Below are 17,521 nucleotides of genomic sequence, written 5' to 3'. Positions count from 1 at the left end.
ATTTATTTATTTTAAAGATTTTATTTATTTATTTGACAGAGAGAGACAGCGAGAACAGGAACACAAGCAGGGGAAGTGGGAGAGGGAGAAGCAGGCTTCCCGCTGAGCAGGGAGCCCGATGTGGGACTCGATCCCAGGACCCCTGGATCATGACCTGAGCCGAAGGCAGACGCTTAACCGACTGAGCCACCCAGGCGCCCATGATATTTAATATGATAAAAAATAATGTTGTTATGCTTGATATGTAAAGAGCACTCATGAATCAATAGAAAAAGTAAACATCCCAAATAGAAAAATGGACAGATACCATGAAGAAGCAGTTCACAAAAGTATCAATCAAATAAATATAAGTATATATAACCAAATAAAAGTATATATCCATATATATTCACTTCACAAGAAATAAAAATGTAAATATAAACAGCATGATGTTCTTTTAGATAGAGGCTGACAAAGTACAATGTTGGTCAAAATCTAAGGAAGCAGGTACTCTCATACACTGGTGTAAGAAAATAAATCGGTATGGTCTTGCGGGGAAGCAGTCTAGCAATGTATTCTAAAATGCAAAATGAGTATACTTTTTTATTAAGGACTTTAGCTATTCTAAGAAAATAATCAAACGGTTCTATCAAAATGTCTTTACAAGTAATTCTTACAGTATTCTCTATAACATAATGAAAATTTGGAAACCACTATCTATCAAAAAGGGATTAGTTAAATAAATTATGATATCTATACCTAGATTTCTGTGCAGGTATTACATAGCCTGGCAAACTCTGGCTCGCAGGCCAAATCCAGCCCACTGACTGTTTTTGTTAATAAAGTTTTATTGGAACACAGCAGCACCCACTAACTGGTGTATTTCTACGGCTGCTCTTACACCATGGTGGCAGAGTTGAGTATTTGCAACAGAAACCAAATGGCCCAGAGGCATAAAATATTTATTATCCATCCCTTTCCAAAACTGTTTGCTGATCCCTGATACATAGATTTATTCATTGACATGGAAAGCTCTATCTAGCATATGACTGAGTCATAAAAGCAGGGTACAAAAATCACATGCATAGTATGTTTCTGTTATATAAGATCATGTGGTCATGGGGAAGGGGCAAAAAAAGGAAAAGGACCGTAAAACTTAAAGAATGTATTTTTAGGGCGCCTGGGTGGCTCAGTTGGTTAAGTGACTGCCTTCGGCTCAGGTCATGATCCTGGAGTCCCGGGATCGAGTCCCACATCGGGCTCCCTGCTCGGCAGGGAGTCTGCTTCTCCCTCTTCCCTCTCGTGCTCTCTGTCTCTCATTCTCTCTCTCTCAAATAAATAAATAAAATCTTTAAAAAAATAAATAAAATAAAAGAATGTATTTTTAGGAGGGATGACTTCAATTATGTTTCCCAAAATGTACTGGGTTACCTGCGAGTTGTGAGATGTTAGGTGATTTTTCCTTAAACTCTTTATATTTTTCTGTAATTCCCAAGAGTCTAGAAGGGATTTGTATAAGTGGAATGGATAGGTGGCCATTATCTTTGTTATATAGAGGTGTTATAAATTGTTATAATTTTGGACAGTAGTTTGGTAAAGTCTTAACAGTTTTTAATACACACCTGAATGTACATACTAATGTGCACCTTGAAACAGTCATTTCACATTTCGGAATCTGCACTTCTAAAGAAATAGCCTTCCATTTGGGAAAGACCACATATACCGAGTTGTTCAAGCAGTGTAAACTGTTTTTTGATTCCACGCTAAGTGGAGTTGAACATAAAACCCCACGTGTGGCAGACATCTCTGAAGGTCAACAGCAAGTGTAGCTGAGGCTGGGGAACAGTTGACATCCTCATACGTGGCTGGTGGGACTGCACAGCAACCACTCTGGAGAGCAGGTTGTCGGTTTCTTGAAGTTCAATGTATCCTTATATGTGAGACCCAACCACTATGGTCACACAAAACCTGTATGTGACTATTTATAACAGACCTATTCATAATGGTCAAACACTGCAGACAACACGAACGCTCTCCGAAGGATGGGTAGGAACACAAAGTGTGAGACGTCCGTAGAGTGGGCTACCACTGCATAATCCAAAGCAACATGCTCTTGGTGCCCACAACAACTTGGAAGACTCTTAAAGGCACCGTGTTGAGTGAAAGAAGGCAGTCTCCGAAGCTGACACACCGTGTGACCCCATTTATATGGCTTTCTTGAAAACACAAAATTAGAGAGCAGATGAGGGTTTGCCAAGTTCTAGGCCGGGGGGAGAGAGTGGGACTCGAAAGAGAGAGCACAGGGTTTTTTTGTTTGTTTGGTTTTTTTTTTTTGAGATGATGGAACGGTTTTGGATCGTAATCATGGTGGTCGTTACATAGATCTCTGTATGTATTATAATTCATACAACACCAAAAAAAGAGTCAGTTATACTATATGTTCATGTAAAAACTAAAAGTAAATACGTATAGGAAAAACCGGAAGATAATACACAAAGACCCCAATATAATTTGTTTAGCCTGGTGGTATTATGGGCAACTCTATTTTTTTCTTATTTTTCCTACTTTGCATGAATAGATTACTTTTATAATTAGAGTAATATAGTAATGGGCAAACCAACCCAGGAACTCTAAGATCATGGTAGTGTGTGAAGTTTGGGAAGGAAACAGGGGAGCCCTTCATTCAGCAGTCATATCTGAAGGCACTGTGCGTTCTGGGTCATCAGGGGCAGCTCAAAATGATGGCCACACGTCTGTTCATGAAATCCATAGTTATGCAGTTTGCTTTAGAAAGTGGAAGTAATAATAGAGTTTTTGTTTCTTGAAAAGCCTCCTTTATTGGAAAATTTACTCTTCTAAAATTCCCCATTCACCTTTGCTGCCAAATATATGAGGTTGCGTCATAAGGGCAATTATAACCCCATGTAAACATGCATTATCCCATTTGTTCTACAAACCCCAGGGAAGCCAAGCAGGGCTGTGTACACTCTTCTGTTTGCAAAGAGGAAACCCAGGTACAGAAACTGCCGTGTAGGCAGCATGACAATAAAAATTCCATTTGCTTTAACTTTTTTCCCCAGAGGCAGACCGTATATTGTTTTTGTAGCTCGCCAATAATGATATAAAAGGTAATATTATCATGCTGTCTTCCCTTGAGAATTTCCTGGGCATGGTTAGAAATGAAATAAACGTTGTATGCCTTGAGAGAATAAGTATTCGTTTTCCCCCTGAAAATGCACTAGTACTGTGTAATGAAATGCTTTCCTCTGTTTGGTTTCTTTTAGGATTTTATATTGCACCCTGATTCTGCCTCTGCATTATCTTGAGCCTTTCTTTTCGTACATCTTCCTCAACCTCCAGCTCATGGTCCTGCAAGTCCTTCACCTTTACTGGTGTTACTTCATCCTGAAAATGCTCAGAAGATGTTTATTCATGAAGGTAAGGGCGGCCTGAGTCTTGCTGCTCTTAGCAAGTGAATTTCATTGACAGGTTGAAGGTGATGCCCAGACGATGGAACGCCCTGGTTAATTTGGAGTTAACCAGAATTCCTTTTTTTCCCCTTGATTTGATCATGACTGATAAAAATGTATCTAAAATGTAAAATGTAAAAACCTAAAATGTTTTTCTTTAGGTAGGTCTCTACAGTGCTTTTAGGAAATTGCTTTTGTTAGAGGACAAGTCCTTTTTATAAAACTTTTATCCAAAAATTGATTGTTGCTTTTTAAAGAATGTGCTAATGAGTTTAAATTTGCTCTAGTTTGGGACAAGCTTTATTGTGATAGTGGAGTAATATTTCAGAGCCTTAGGTTTACCTTCACTGAGCACCCAGTTTGCACGTAATGCTCCCCGCCGAGCCTTCTCCTACCATCTGAAATATTGTCTGTCATTTGGCTGTGCTTTTTTCCTGAAAACAGCTTCTTCTCTAAATAGTAACATATTAATAATACATTTTAGACAATAGAAGTTTTTTGTTTGTTTGTTTTGAATTCTGTTCTGGGTTTTAATTCCAGAACAAGGGTAGGAGGGCTTCAGAAATGAGTAAGACACAAATCACTGCCTTTGGGGAAACAACCCAACATCTGGGGGGGAGTATTCACCTACTAGCAACTACCTATATTGTGCTAAAGAGACATCCCATAAACTTGCTGTGGAAGACAGAAACCAGTTGACTCAAGGTCCAGCCAGGGAACATTATCGAACGGATGGAATTTGACTTAGACCTTGAAGGCAAGTAAAAAAAAAAAAAAAAACAAAAAAAACCACAGCTTCTTCTTTGTCGGTAAATCATACTTCTAAGGGAGTTTTAATTAAGGATCTTTTGAGGTGGAAGTTACAGTGGGCCCATTTTCAAGTGCTACCATCCATGTATACACATCACTGTATCATCAGAGGGAGTGGCTCGTATGTAACAGGTATGGCGGTAATTTATCTGATAAGCTCGTGTTCTGATCAACTGTCCGATTAATTCATTTTCCTACTTTGGTAAATGACTGTTCAAGAATTGACAAATGAAATGGACATTGTGATAACTGACCTCTGGGTTTTCTACCATCTCCTAGCTTCTAGATCTAGACAGAGGTATAGGGAGTTGGACTACGTCTGGATTGATCACAAACCAAATTCGGAAAGTAGTTTTTGTTTGCTGGTTTTACTAAATGACTGACTTGAGCTTGTTTTCTTGGGAGCGGACTCTTCTCCCTTAAAAAGTCGGCGTGCCAAGAAAAAACGCTTTCATCGAATGGTTCTAGCTTATTAATATTCTAAATAGTTTTCTCATGACCTCTGCAAAAGTTATTTTACTTCTGAGTGACTGATGATAAAGTTGAAGTGAGTGTGATAAGGTTAAAAAGTCGAGCAGTTAGACCCTTTGCACATCGAGGGCTTGGAGGGAAGGAAGGGCGCTGAACTGAGGCTGTCCCACCCCTGGGTCAAGCCTTCCTGGAGCGCCCATCTCCCTAGGCAGAAACTGTTCCCTTAATCACTGGTGAGTGACAATAATTACAGGCTGGAAGGGAGCCAGGCTGAGCAAAACTTGGATACCAGAGGATGCTCTTGTTTGGTTTTAGCAGCATCATGTTCATATTTCTGATCTCTAATGGGCTGTACCAGGCCTGATTGAAAACCCAGTGGATTGGGGAGCCGTGGACAGGAATTCCCGATTTCTCATGCTGTACTTTGGAAAAGCTGTTTCCAATTGCCATTTGATAGCAGTAGTAGAGGCCCCCACAGCCCTAATCCCTGCAGTTCGTATGACTTCAGCTGGCTTGCATGTGCACTCTGTTTTCCATAGCAGTGGCAAAACTGGCTGTGAAATCAGCTTATTCCTCCAAAGCCATAAAGCTGCCTTTTAAAGAATGCTATTTGAAGGCACCGTTGCATTGCAAAGGGGAGGAGACAGATAAAGGCGGGAGTTGACACTCTTAGAGGAACAATGAACAAGTCAGTTTTCAGCTCTATTTAATAACTCGTTAGCATTTAATATACACGCCTCAATTGTTACTAAGGTGACGCGTTCTTGGATATTTAGAAAATGGAACTGCCAAAGTTCTTAGGCCTCTTAAAATGTCTTTCAAATCTTCTAACAGAGATTGGGAATTTGTCTTTTTAAGTTCCTTATGCCTGGTAGGCCCTTAAGAAGTAGTTTCGAAGATGCAAATGAATACATATCACACCAGGGTGGAAAGTTACAAGATTATTTATTAATCTTTTTTCTGGTCTCCATAGATTTGCATGGTAGACTGGAAAGACAAAAGTGACTGTACATCTTAAAAATGGCACTCGTTGAAATATCCGCACCTTATTTTCCTTCAACAGTGGGGTCACTGCGTGCATATGGCAAATGGGGACCTTCTACCATTTGCTTCTGTTAATACCTTAAAATAACAATATCCCTATAATTTCAGGATTCTGACATAGTGGTTAGCAGGCACTGATGAAACTGAGCTGGTTCCTATAAAATGGGGGTTTTGTGAGGGACTCCCAGCTCACACCTCCCATCAGGAAGTAGGATGGGCTGAGGTATTTGTCTTGTCATTCTCTTTGCGAACACAAAAAGTGCTTTCAGAGGAAATTAGGAGGGTGGCATTCTCTCGTTTAATATTACTTAAGAGAATGTGATCATCCCTATGCTTTTATTTTCTTCTTCCTAAATATCACACTGGGTGCCGGCCAACTCAAGCATGTCTCTTTGACATCTTAGGCTGGTGTGCAGCCAAGACACGGAGGGCAGGGCCGAGCGTGCCGCCATTACAGCCTAGAGCCGGGATGGAACGACTAGCCCCTGGCAACCTGCCCCAGCCATCTGCTCTGGACAGGCAGTGTCTCTGGAGTTCACAGATGACACTTGACACACGTTCAACTCTTTTAGCTAAAGAAAGGAGGACCCTTCTCGTAAATAGGAGAAATCTGAGGCCTCAACCAAATTCGCACAGTAAGTTTGTGGCAAAGCTCGAAGTGAGTCTCTTCACTTGCAGTACTTTGCCTTTTCTAATTAACTGTTGATCTGAAATAGCCAGAAAATTGATTGAAAAAACTGGCACGGAAATAAGAAAGAATCCATAAACAACTTGAATAATCAAGGTAGTGGAATAAAACACAGCACAATTTCTTTAGCTTGTTTCTGAACTTTCTAAAAATGTAAGAAAACGTTTCGGAATTCTTTTCTCAGTTTCAGAGCACTTCCCAGTAAAGCAAGTCGGAATAGCTAAGAGTACAGGCTTTCCCGTTTGCTGGCTGTGTGATCTGAGGCATATTACTTCCATTTACTGCCTCAGTTTCTCCACCTGTAAATTGGGGATGATGATATTAACATCTGCCTTGTAGGATAAAGCCCTCAGAACAGCACCTGGCACATAGCAAGCACATGGGAAGGTTGGCTGCCAGGACCATTACCATTATTCCTATTCACTCAGGTTCTTTGTGGCAAGTCACAGAGAGGCTGTGACTTCCAGGTCGCCTGGCAGTTGGGTGTCAGTCAAGCCCTCCCTCCCTTCCGCTTAGATAATGCTGCAGCTGAGTCAGGTGTCCGTCCACGGGCGCCCATGACTGTTTGTTAAGCTGTCTTCAGCCAGTTAATTTGTGTGACTCACATTCTGATGATCCTTTTTGACACACTCGCTCAGATATCAGTGTTTTAGTGAAGAAATACAAAATCTGTAACATCCAGCAAAACTCCAGGTCTCTTTTGTTAGTAGTTAATAGTGTATCTAAAAACTGCCCTTTGCTGAACAAGAGATAAAAATATCACAAGGGCTGGCAGTTAAAATAGAGTATTATAAAAATACTATCAGTTTGGGGCACCTGGGTGGCTCAGTCGGTTAAGTGTATGACTCTTGGTTTCAGCTCAGGTCATGATCTCAGGGTCATGAGATCGAGCTTTGTGCAGGGCTTGTGCTTAGCAGGGAGTCTGCTTGTCTCTTTCCCTACCTCCTGACTCCCCCCCAACTAGCTCTTGCATGCACATACACACTCTTGCTCTCTCTCAAACAAATAAATAAGTAAAATCTTTTTGAAAATGCTATTGGTTTATATTTCTATATTTCTGAATATTTATACAGATTAACTGCTTTAACAATCTATTGAAGAAACAATAGTGGAGTTTATAAACTTGTAACAAGTAACTGTGCAAAGTTGCTCAGCTTAAAGAATTCCAGATTTGAATATTCTTCCACACTGTACATTCAGCCGAGCCACAGAATAGACTTCCAGAACTGGGAGAGACCCGTGAATATCCACCAGGACAGCACGGCCCCCCTCTTCAAGGCCTTCCTACTGCACCACAGTGTACTGCTCACCTGTACATAAAACTGCTAGTTCCTAGACGAAGAGAGGGGGGTGAGTGAAGAAGTTCCATGACTCACCCAAGGTCACACAGGAGTGGGTTTCATGCCTGCGAAGCCTGAGATTTCACAGGCTATGATGCTAACACTGTGCTCTTCTTCCTCCCTGGTAGCTCTGAGTCCTCCAAACATGAGTGATACGTATTTAATGTGTGTGTGTGTTTACCTGTGTTTCTCCATGTGTGAGTTTAGTGTGATGTAGGCTCAGCTCTCACACACTTCATCATCTTTTTGTTTCCTGTTCAGTGAGTTTTAATGAATGTATAGAGCATGCAACCATTACTCTGTTAAAATGTAGAACATTTCTATGACCCTATAAAGATCTTACTGCCTACTTCTGGTCATCACCCGTTCCCACATTGGCAACCAGTCTTCTTACTTCCATCCCCACAGATTAGTTTCAACTTTCTTTAAAAAAAAAAAAAAAGATTGATTTTGTGAGAGAGAGCGAGAGAGAGAGCAGGGGACAGGGGGCAGTTGGAGGGGCAGAGGGAGAGGGAGAGAGTCTAAGCAGATTCCATGCTGAGCATGGCACCCAACATGGGGCTCGATCTCATGACCCTGAGAGCATGACCTGAGCCGAACATTTCATGGACTGCATCTCCCAGGCACCCCTCGACTTTCTTTTCTTTTTTTAAAGATTTATTTATTTATTTATTTGACAGAGAGACACAGCGAGAGAGGGAACGCAAGCAGGGGGAGTGGGAGAGGGAGAATCAGGCTTCCCACGGAGCAGGGAGCCCAAAGCAGGACTCGATCCCAGGACCCTGGGATCACGACCTGAGCCAAAGGCAGATGCTTAACAACTGAGCCACCCAGGCACCCACCCCTCAACTTTCTTAAACCTTATATAATTAGAATCACACAGCATGTGCTTTTCTATATTCTTTCACTGCAAACTTCATAATCTTATCATGCCTCTGCTCTGTTCCCTTTGTCATCGTTACCTTGCCAGTAATCCATGAATTCCAGCTCTTTGGAGAGGGCGCCCTTTAGAAAATCTCCCATGGGCTCTCCCATTAGGGAATTTTGTGGCTTAAAACAATCATAAGATTTTATAAACTCGAAGGTGTGGAGTTGTTTAAAGAAGTCAAAGTAGAAGCGGCAGCCGTCTGCATGGTTCTAAGATAATAACAGAAGGAAAACATAGCAAACTGAGCAAACTGGCCTCTTCCCAGCTCCCTGCCTCCAGCAGAATTCCTGTTGCTTTGCCCTGGACCCAGAGGCCTCATTAACAGACCCCCAGGCCCAACCAGGGCACCTAGATGAATGCGCGGGAGGAGACCCGACCTTACACTCACATCTTGAGATGGAAGCAACTCAGAACTGGAAAGAGGGGTTCACCTGCCCGATGGGGAGTGGAGGCTCTGCGGGACAGGGGGGCTTCCTCAGGCTGCTCCAATCATGACCAGAACCCATGCAGTGACCTTTTCGGTGAATGTCTGTTTTTCTGCAGCAGGATAACATTATCCAGGCATTTCTTTAGATACTGGGTTGTTTGATAGCCTTTCCCAAGCTATTTGGAAATTCTTCTAGCATCTTCTTCCAAACTGTTTCTTCTTGCTGTTAGGACAGTCCCAGTGGGTGCCCATGTCCAGGTACTGTGCCACCTCTTCCTGATGATGAAAATAGCCTGACTTCTCAGCTCTTCCTTCCAGGCACACGGGCCTCTGATGGAAAAAGATTATATTAGTGTTCCTAAATCAGTCAAACAAGATTGTATTTCAGTTTTCTTCAATCCATCCTCCATTCCTTTGGAAATAGGCGTGGGCAGTGGCTGGAGGTCAGCAGCCAAGTGAGGACTGTTATTTCTAGCATTCAGCTGCTGGGTGACTGTTCAAAAGTGGCAAATCTCACTTCTCCGCAATCGCCTGTGAATTTTTAATTATGCAAATGATTTTCCATACTTACTTTATCAGGTATTAGTTCCCTTTGTGCATACCCCTGAACTTCTTGTCTTGTGTGTTTCTTAACAGTGGTTTTGAAGATACTAGTTCTTTGGAGGTACCGGACTAGTCAGGTCATTGGGTGGGCAGGAAGTCAGCTGAAGCCATTGTAAAAGGAAGGGACTTCTCAAATGAGAGTTGTCCTGCAAAAGCATCTTTGAGGGTAGCGGTAGGCACTCAAATCTTGCCCTTTCTTTCCTCTGTCCCAAATGTTGACTCTGATGTTTCCTTGAACCACTGGTCATATCTCGCTGAAGTTGAAAAGGAGGTGAGGGATGGGGGAAGATCCAAGGAAAAAGAGATAAAAGAAGCTCTGACATCGCTCATACTTGGCTTTAAAAAACGTTTCACAAAATCCTTGGGGTGCCTGGATGGCTCCGTCGGTTAAGTGTCAGACTCTTGATTTTGGCTCAGGTCATGATCTCAGGGTCATGAGATTGAGCCCCGTGTTGGGCTCCATGCTGGGCGTGGAGCCTGCTTAAGATTCTCTCTCCCTCTCCTGCTGCCCCTCCCCCCCACTCATGCATTCACTCTCTAAATAAATAATAAATAAAAATCATTTCACAAAAATGGAATTGATTTTTATATATTCCTGAAAGGAACAGATACTTTCCATTTTATTAGTAGTGAAACAGACACACACACAAGCACATTAACACACGTACACCCACAGATGTCTTATATGGAACTTGAGTTTCTATTTCTGTGTCAGCCTAGACAAGGGGATGAGCACAGTTCATGGCTTATTAATAAATCTACACATTCACACCAGGGGGTAAAAGTGTTATTAGTGGGTGCTTGGGCCAGAGAGATTGGTAAAAGCATATGTAGGGGAGAGGTCCCCTGTCTCTGTTAATACCCCATGAATTTCTGTGGCCCCACCCTTCCGGTGGCTCCTTCCCCTTCCTCTCTACATGAGTCTCAGCATAGCGCTTTATGTAGGATAAAAGAAACCTTATTCCTGAAAACCCATTTGGTTTGTAGATAATGGGTAAAATAAATGAACGTTTACAACACTTTCATTTTGATTTAGGATGTGGGCTTTAGTGTCTGAATGACTTACCACGTAGATGGTATTATCCATGTTCTGTTTGGGGAGTAGCAAGAATGCCATCCGCGGAAGCCTGGACTCTCAATGGGGGCTATTTTCTGCAAATTGTCTCTCCTTGCCACATATAACGGACTCTGGAAAGGCTAAAGAAAGCAGCACTGGGCACATGCACTCTTCGCAAGGCTCGGAGGCCCATTTTGCAGGTCAGTCAGACCTCAGCTTCAGTGTTGCTCCAAGCAACTTGGGCCTGTATGTACACCTCTGTAATATTTCTAGAATTTCTGGAAACCTTGGTCATGTCTTTCAAGCAAATGGGACTGGCTGTTCTCACTCATGTGGCCAGATTGGGACCACTGACCCCATCTCTAGAGAGCTCCACTGAGGCCACGGTGGGCTCCCAGGCTGAGGTCGGAGCTGATGCCGTAGCAGCTACAATGGGTGACTATTTATATCATGGTTTGATAGAAGCCTCTGAGTCTACCTGCACCCTCAGAAATCTCCCTTGACCCATTTATCTGGGTGGAAGATAAATCTGTAAGAGTCCAGGCTCTGGGAGGGCCCCCGGGATCCCAGCTGTCCAGAAGAAGGGAGTAACAGGTGAGGGTAAAGCTCAGGGAGGGAGGAGAAGGGATGGAAAGCGAACTGCCTACGTTCTGTGCCCTTCTTGCTCCCCCTTATCAGTTGTAAGTGTGTGTGTGTGCCTGTGCACACACAAGAGGATTTCAGGGGTGCCCTAGGGGTCCACACCTGTGAGGGGGTGAAGGGAGCTGGATGGGGCAGAGGGAGAAGTTAAACTGTGGTGCATTTATAACAAAGTCCTCAGCCAACCCTACAGAGAACCCTAGAGCTGGGTGGCCCTTCAGGGATGTCCAGTTGTGGCAAAGGGGTGGGACCTCTGTGCCCTGACCTGAACGTGTCACTGGATGTGGGCTGCCCTCTGGGGAGGGGGGCGTAGCTCTGGGCAAGGCAGCTCCCTTCAGCCAAGGATAATACCCAGAGAAGGACATGCCTGCGAGCTTCCCAGGGCTAAGGGATTGGAGCCGCCATTCTGAAGGGTCTCCCGTCTCTGCCTGCCCCATCCTGGACCTAACACTCATCCCCATGAGGAGAGGGAAAGAATCACAAGCAGACTCCTCACTGAGCATGGAACCTGACATGGGGCTCACTCTCATGACTCTGAGACCATGATCTGAGCCAAAATCAAGAGTCCGATGCTTAACTGACTGAAACATCCAGGGGCCCCCTTTCTGTGCTTCACTTTGATTAATTGCTATGTCTTCACAATCTTTGATTTTTTTTATTTTGTGGTGTCAATCAGCAGTCAATCCCATCTAGTGTATTTTTAAATTTCAGATATTGTGTTTTCCATCTCTATAAATTATATTTTGGTCTTTTTTTATATCTTCCATTTTTCTTAATCTGTGTTTTTCTCTACCTCCCTGAATATATGGAGCATATTTATAATAGCTATTTTAACATCTTTGTGTGCTAATTCCATCATCTCTGATAATCTTGGGTCTATTTCTATTCATTGAATTTTGTCCTGATTATGTGCCATATTTTCCAACTTCTTTGCAAACCTGGGAATTTCTTATTAGATACCAGACATTTTGAGTTTTACATTGTTGGATGCTGGGTTTTGTTGTATCCCTTTTAAATAGTGGTTTTGTTTATTTGTTTGTTGTTTTGAATAGTGTTTTTGTATGTAGTACAATGAGTGTATTTTGTTCTTGTACACCTTCAAGGTGCTAGTGATAAGTTTGATACTTTCAAAGGCTTGTTTTTAAGCTTTGCTAGGGTGAGCCCAGAATAGCTTTTGGTCAATGGCTATTAAGTGAAGTCCTTCTTAGCTTCTTCTTGATGTCCACTCTCCTTGATGTCACTCTGGCTGGCAAGAAGACAACAAGCTGCCACCACGGTGTGAGCTCCCAGGGTTGTTTTGCCAACTTCTTCTGGTGATTCTTTGCCTGGCCTTTGGTAGTTTCCTGACTCACCTGCACAGGTCAGTACTCGGTCAAAGACCGAAGGGGATTCCATGGAAGATCTCTGGAGCTCTCTTTCTGTGTGTCTCCTTCCTCTCCAGCATTCAGTCCCACAAATACCAGCTTCACTTTGGGGAACTCCAACTTCTGTTTCCTCAACTCAGTGGCACCCTGGGTTCTCTTTGGGTTTGGGTTCTTCACTGTGCTTCAGCTTAGAAGTGGTAAGACGGTGTGCTGGGACCGTTGCAGGGCTCGCCTCCTTCACTTTCTTTTTCTCAGGAACCACAATCCTGAGCTGCTTATTGAACAGTGTCTAAAAACTATTGTTATTGTTTTTTTTTTTTAAATCTGGCTTTCTAGTTGTTTAACATGCTAGGATAATCTAATCCTTGTTTTTCCATCCTGGCCAGAAGCAGTTGTCAGAGTATTTCATTTTCCAAATAACAGTTTATATGCTTCCTGAGACAGGCTGTTTCATTTTTGAGCAAGTATAACTGTTAGGTAGTTCCTTCTTTTTTTCCTGATCTTTCCCTCTAGGCCAATGCTGCCCAATAAAAATACAATGTGAGCCACACATATAATTTTAAGTTATCTAGTAGTGTCATTTAAAAACTCATAAGAAACAGGTGAAATTAAGTTTAGTAATATATTGAACACAATAGAAGCAAAATATTATCATTTCAATTTTGCCTGCTGCATATTTTGCCCGGTAGGTATTTTAATCAGGGGAAGATTATAATCATATTTAAGGTTAATATCATGATTCAGCAATCAATACCAAAAATTATTAATGAGATCCTTTCATTCTTTTTTTTCACGTTAAGTCTTTGAAATCCAGTGTGGATTTTATACTTACAGCACATCTCAATTTGGACTGACCGCATTTCAAATGCTCAGAAGCCACATGGGGTGAGTGGCTACCACATTGGATGTTGTAGCTCCTGGCTCTAGAATAGCAAATGTACTTCTCTTCCCCTGCATATGGGACAGGTGGTGGGGTATGTTCTCATGTGTGATCTGTTCTCATGGGGTCCCTGATGTCATACTCAATTATAACAGACTGGCTGTACCCACTACCTTTCCTTTTCCGCTCAAGAAAGGTTTTCAATTTGTGAGCAAGGGAAGATGATAGCCAACTTATTGTTTTATTTCTCTTTCTCCTCTGCAAGATCCTGACTTCTCTTCTGTTTTCTTCTTTCCCTTCATTGCTTATCTCCAAGTACCACATCTTCTTTATATACCTGATTCTTCCCAACAAACTCGGCTTCCTGTCTGACACACATTGGGACTTCTTCTCTTTAGCAAGAGCTAAGAACTACCAGGTCCCAGCCTGTGCATTCATGCTTTCCCTCGCTCTTTCTGGAGGTGATTTTACCTGTGCTTCTTCTGAGTCAATACACCCACCCTGCTCATTTTTCCAACCTTGCCCTCTCCACTTGCCCGGCCACTGGCTAGAGGGCTGTGGTGGCTCATTAGAATTTGTATATATATTTTCTTCTTCTTATAGATAATCTGAACAGTGTTCTCTGTTCCCCAGGAACATTGAAGGCATTTTATTCTGTATTTGTTTTCAGAGAGTGAGGGAGAAATGTGGACTCAGGCTACCATTGTTCTTCAAATCCAGAAGTCCTCAAGCAAATTGTTTGCAAGTGTAGGTGTTAAAAATGTTTTTAATAATAGACTTCTTCCGACATTCTCACAAGTAATCTTGATGATGTTTTCGTATGGAAGTTGCATACAGCAGCAACCCTTAGATACCAACCATATGCCCCATCGCCACCCCCCCCATGACTCTGCTTCTGGGGGCTAAACATCTCCAACTCTTTCAACCGTACCTCGTCCTAAGATACACTGTTGAGTCTTTTCACCTACCTCTCCTTTCATTTTACCCAGATTCTCCTTTAAATGAACAGCAGTTTCTAGACATGTTCTGACTAATACAAAAGCAAGTCTGATGTCTCTTTTTGTGAAAATTCTCCTTCCATTGATGCAGCCAAGTTTTGTTTTGAGTTGCTGGTTGTCACATTATGCTGCTAATTCATACCAAGTTTGGGAAATTGATTAAAACCCTAGGTCTTTTTCACAAGCCACATTCTCTCCATTCAAGGATTGTCCGGGCGATAGTGGTGATTTGTGTTAGAAGTTAGATTCCTTCTTGTTAAACTTCACTTCACTTAATCAGCTTATCATTTGAACCTTTTGCTTAAGAACGGGAAAGCATGACATTTGTGACAGGTGCTTAAACGTTCTTGAGGACCTTTTGTCTAAAAGGCCGGTACAAGGAATTCAGGAATATTCTATATAAGTCCGCTCATGAAAAAATTCGTTATGATTCTACGTGATATATATTTTCATCAGGTGAGGATTGTGATCATGTTTAAGGCAAATACAGAATGAGGTATACTGCTCACACTGACAAGAAGCTCTCCCAGGATTTCCACTTTTTATTTCAGATCAACTTGTTGCACATTAGCTGTGTTGACTACACCTGACTAGAATGGTCTGTGGAGCCTTTAAAGAAAGAACCTCATGGCCAGGTCCGAACTCAGATCAGTTAAATCAGAATTTATGGAGACAGGACCCAGACATTGGACTTTTTGACAGACTATTTCCCCTGAATAAGTGATTCTGATCTGCCTCTCAGGTTGAGAGCCACTAGAACGTAGAGAAGACTGTGTGTGTGTGTGTGTGTGTGTGTGTGTGTGTGTGTGTGTGTGTGTGTGTGTCTTCTTCACTACTGGACAAGCATCCATGGATGGCTCTCCATTTCTTGGGTCTGCTTTCTAAAAAGCAGAGAAAGCTGCCTTCTTTCCCACATGTGCAGAGTTTGTGGATGTGACCTCCACGTATACTCCCATCTTGCAAATTTTAACCAGAGCTGTAGGTTTTCATGTTACACAGGTGTTAATGCTAAAAAATCCTTACAAAAGAAAATTCAGACTGTTGAAACAAACACTTGGAGATTGTTTTCTTTCTAGAAAACCAGAATTCTTTAAATAGTACATTTCCCTGGAGAAGTAAAGGCATGACTCATTTTATAAGACAATTTACTAATTATTTTTAAACAACCATCTGTTATAGGAAGTGAGACATACTGGTAATTTTCTCTTGCCTCTCTGGACTAAAAGGACTCATGACATACAGATATTAATGAAATAAAAATTAGTTGGAATCATGGAATTTTAAAACTGAAAAGACCCTTAGGTGACCCTCTGCTTCAGCTTCTTTTTACAGATAGCAGCAACCTAGGGAGGGGTTGTGGCCTAAGAAACAGCCTGCTAACCACAATGTCAGTCCAGGCATCACCTAGAGCTGGTTAGAAATGCAGCATCTCTGGTCCCACCAGAGACCTTCTGAATGAGAAAATACAGAATACGTTCTGTATTTTCACCAACTCTAGGTGATTTATATGCATATTAAAGTTTAAGAAGCACTGTTCTAGAAAATTCAGATCCAGGTAACTAACAGGAAATGTCCGTGTGTAGCTAGGTTTGGTAGAATCCAATTTAAATGTAATGCAACTTCTTTGAGAAAAAAAAAAAAAGAGGAAAAACTCAATTTTTTTTTCTGTGACCTTGTCATCTTGGTTAATAAGAACTAATATAACAAAAAAGGTATGTATTTGGTAGTAGTTCAGAAAATTGCTTTCTTTGATTGAAAGCACTTCTTTTTCTTTTCAGACAGGGAAAGCTAAAAGTTTGCTTTCAAAACAGCATAAAATGCTTATTATATTGTCCTTTGTTTCATTGCCAACTGTGGATTTAGATGTGGAGCCATTCAAAAAGCAGTGGGACATTATGAGTCATTCATGACCTCCTGGGCTTTTGACATTACCGTAGAACCACAGATTCCCAAGCCCAGAGTTTCCTTAAGGCATTTCAGAAACACAGCTCTGCAATTTTATTGAAACCATAGCTGCAGATGTCTTTCCCAGAGGTGTATGGGAGTGCTGTGGCAGAGATGATTCCTTTACTCAAAATGAGCATTTTCTCTCATTAGTATTACTATTATTTTTTGCTCCTTGTCAACATTTGTTTTGTTCGGTAATCCTTGCAATCAGTTCTTAGGAATAGAGACCTGGGCCAGATATATTTACCTTCACTAACAAGCAAGTCATAATTAATTGATAAAGATCTATAGATTCTGGAATCTTAAAATAGAAGAAAAAATTACATAAAAAATAAAGCCAAGAGTGTAGATATCGGGGTTTGACTAAATTTACTGTACGCGCTGTGCCCCCGCCCCCCCCCCCCGCCTTTTTTGGTCGTGTACTACTTTTGAAAGTAGTAAGTCATGTATGAATTGAGTGGTGCTGGTTGTGTTATGCAGATAGCACAACGCAGGCTGATGGCTATGGATGGGAGAATGTTCTCTGAGATTCACAGCACGGTGAAGCGTTCTGATGTTCTGTCACATGAGGATCAGTGGAAGGAAATGGAAATATTTCGCTTGAAGAGGATTTAAATATCTTTAAATGTTTGAAAAACTGACCGATGTTTGAAGAAAGTACCCAGACTCCTCTTGGACAATTACTCATTACTGGAGATGTACAGGTGGGAGTGTGTATGTCTTTTGCTTGGGTTATCCAAAAGGGCATATCAGCATCAATAGAAACTAGATTCGATGAGCTTAAAAGTCCCTTCCAAACCCAGAGGGCTTTGGGCACTGTTCTTTCTCATGCACTACCCCCTCTGCATCTCCAGTGCTCCCCCCCAACCTGTGCCC

General features: G+C 41.9%; 1 protein-coding gene across 1 annotated transcript in view; it reads left to right on the top strand.

Moving 5' to 3' along the window:
* The window catches only part of CERS3 (ceramide synthase 3), an 83,627-nt gene that overhangs the window by 51,082 nt on the left and 15,024 nt on the right, over positions 1-17,521 (top strand). Inside the window, exon 10 of the mRNA XM_028122818.2 lies at positions 3,264-3,417. Within this exon, the coding sequence (XP_027978619.2) occupies positions 3,264-3,417 (154 nt within the window). The remainder of the gene's footprint in view (positions 1-3,263; positions 3,418-17,521) is intronic.

This window comes from Eumetopias jubatus, unplaced genomic scaffold (genome assembly GCF_037043125.1).
Source record: "Eumetopias jubatus isolate StellerSeaLion01/CBP00866 unplaced genomic scaffold, mEumJub1_p1.0 scaffold_7, whole genome shotgun sequence".
Classification (NCBI taxonomy): Eukaryota; Metazoa; Chordata; class Mammalia; order Carnivora; family Otariidae; genus Eumetopias; species Eumetopias jubatus.
The sequence above is the reverse complement of the archived record's forward strand: the minus strand, read 5'-3'. Positions and strand labels throughout refer to the sequence as shown.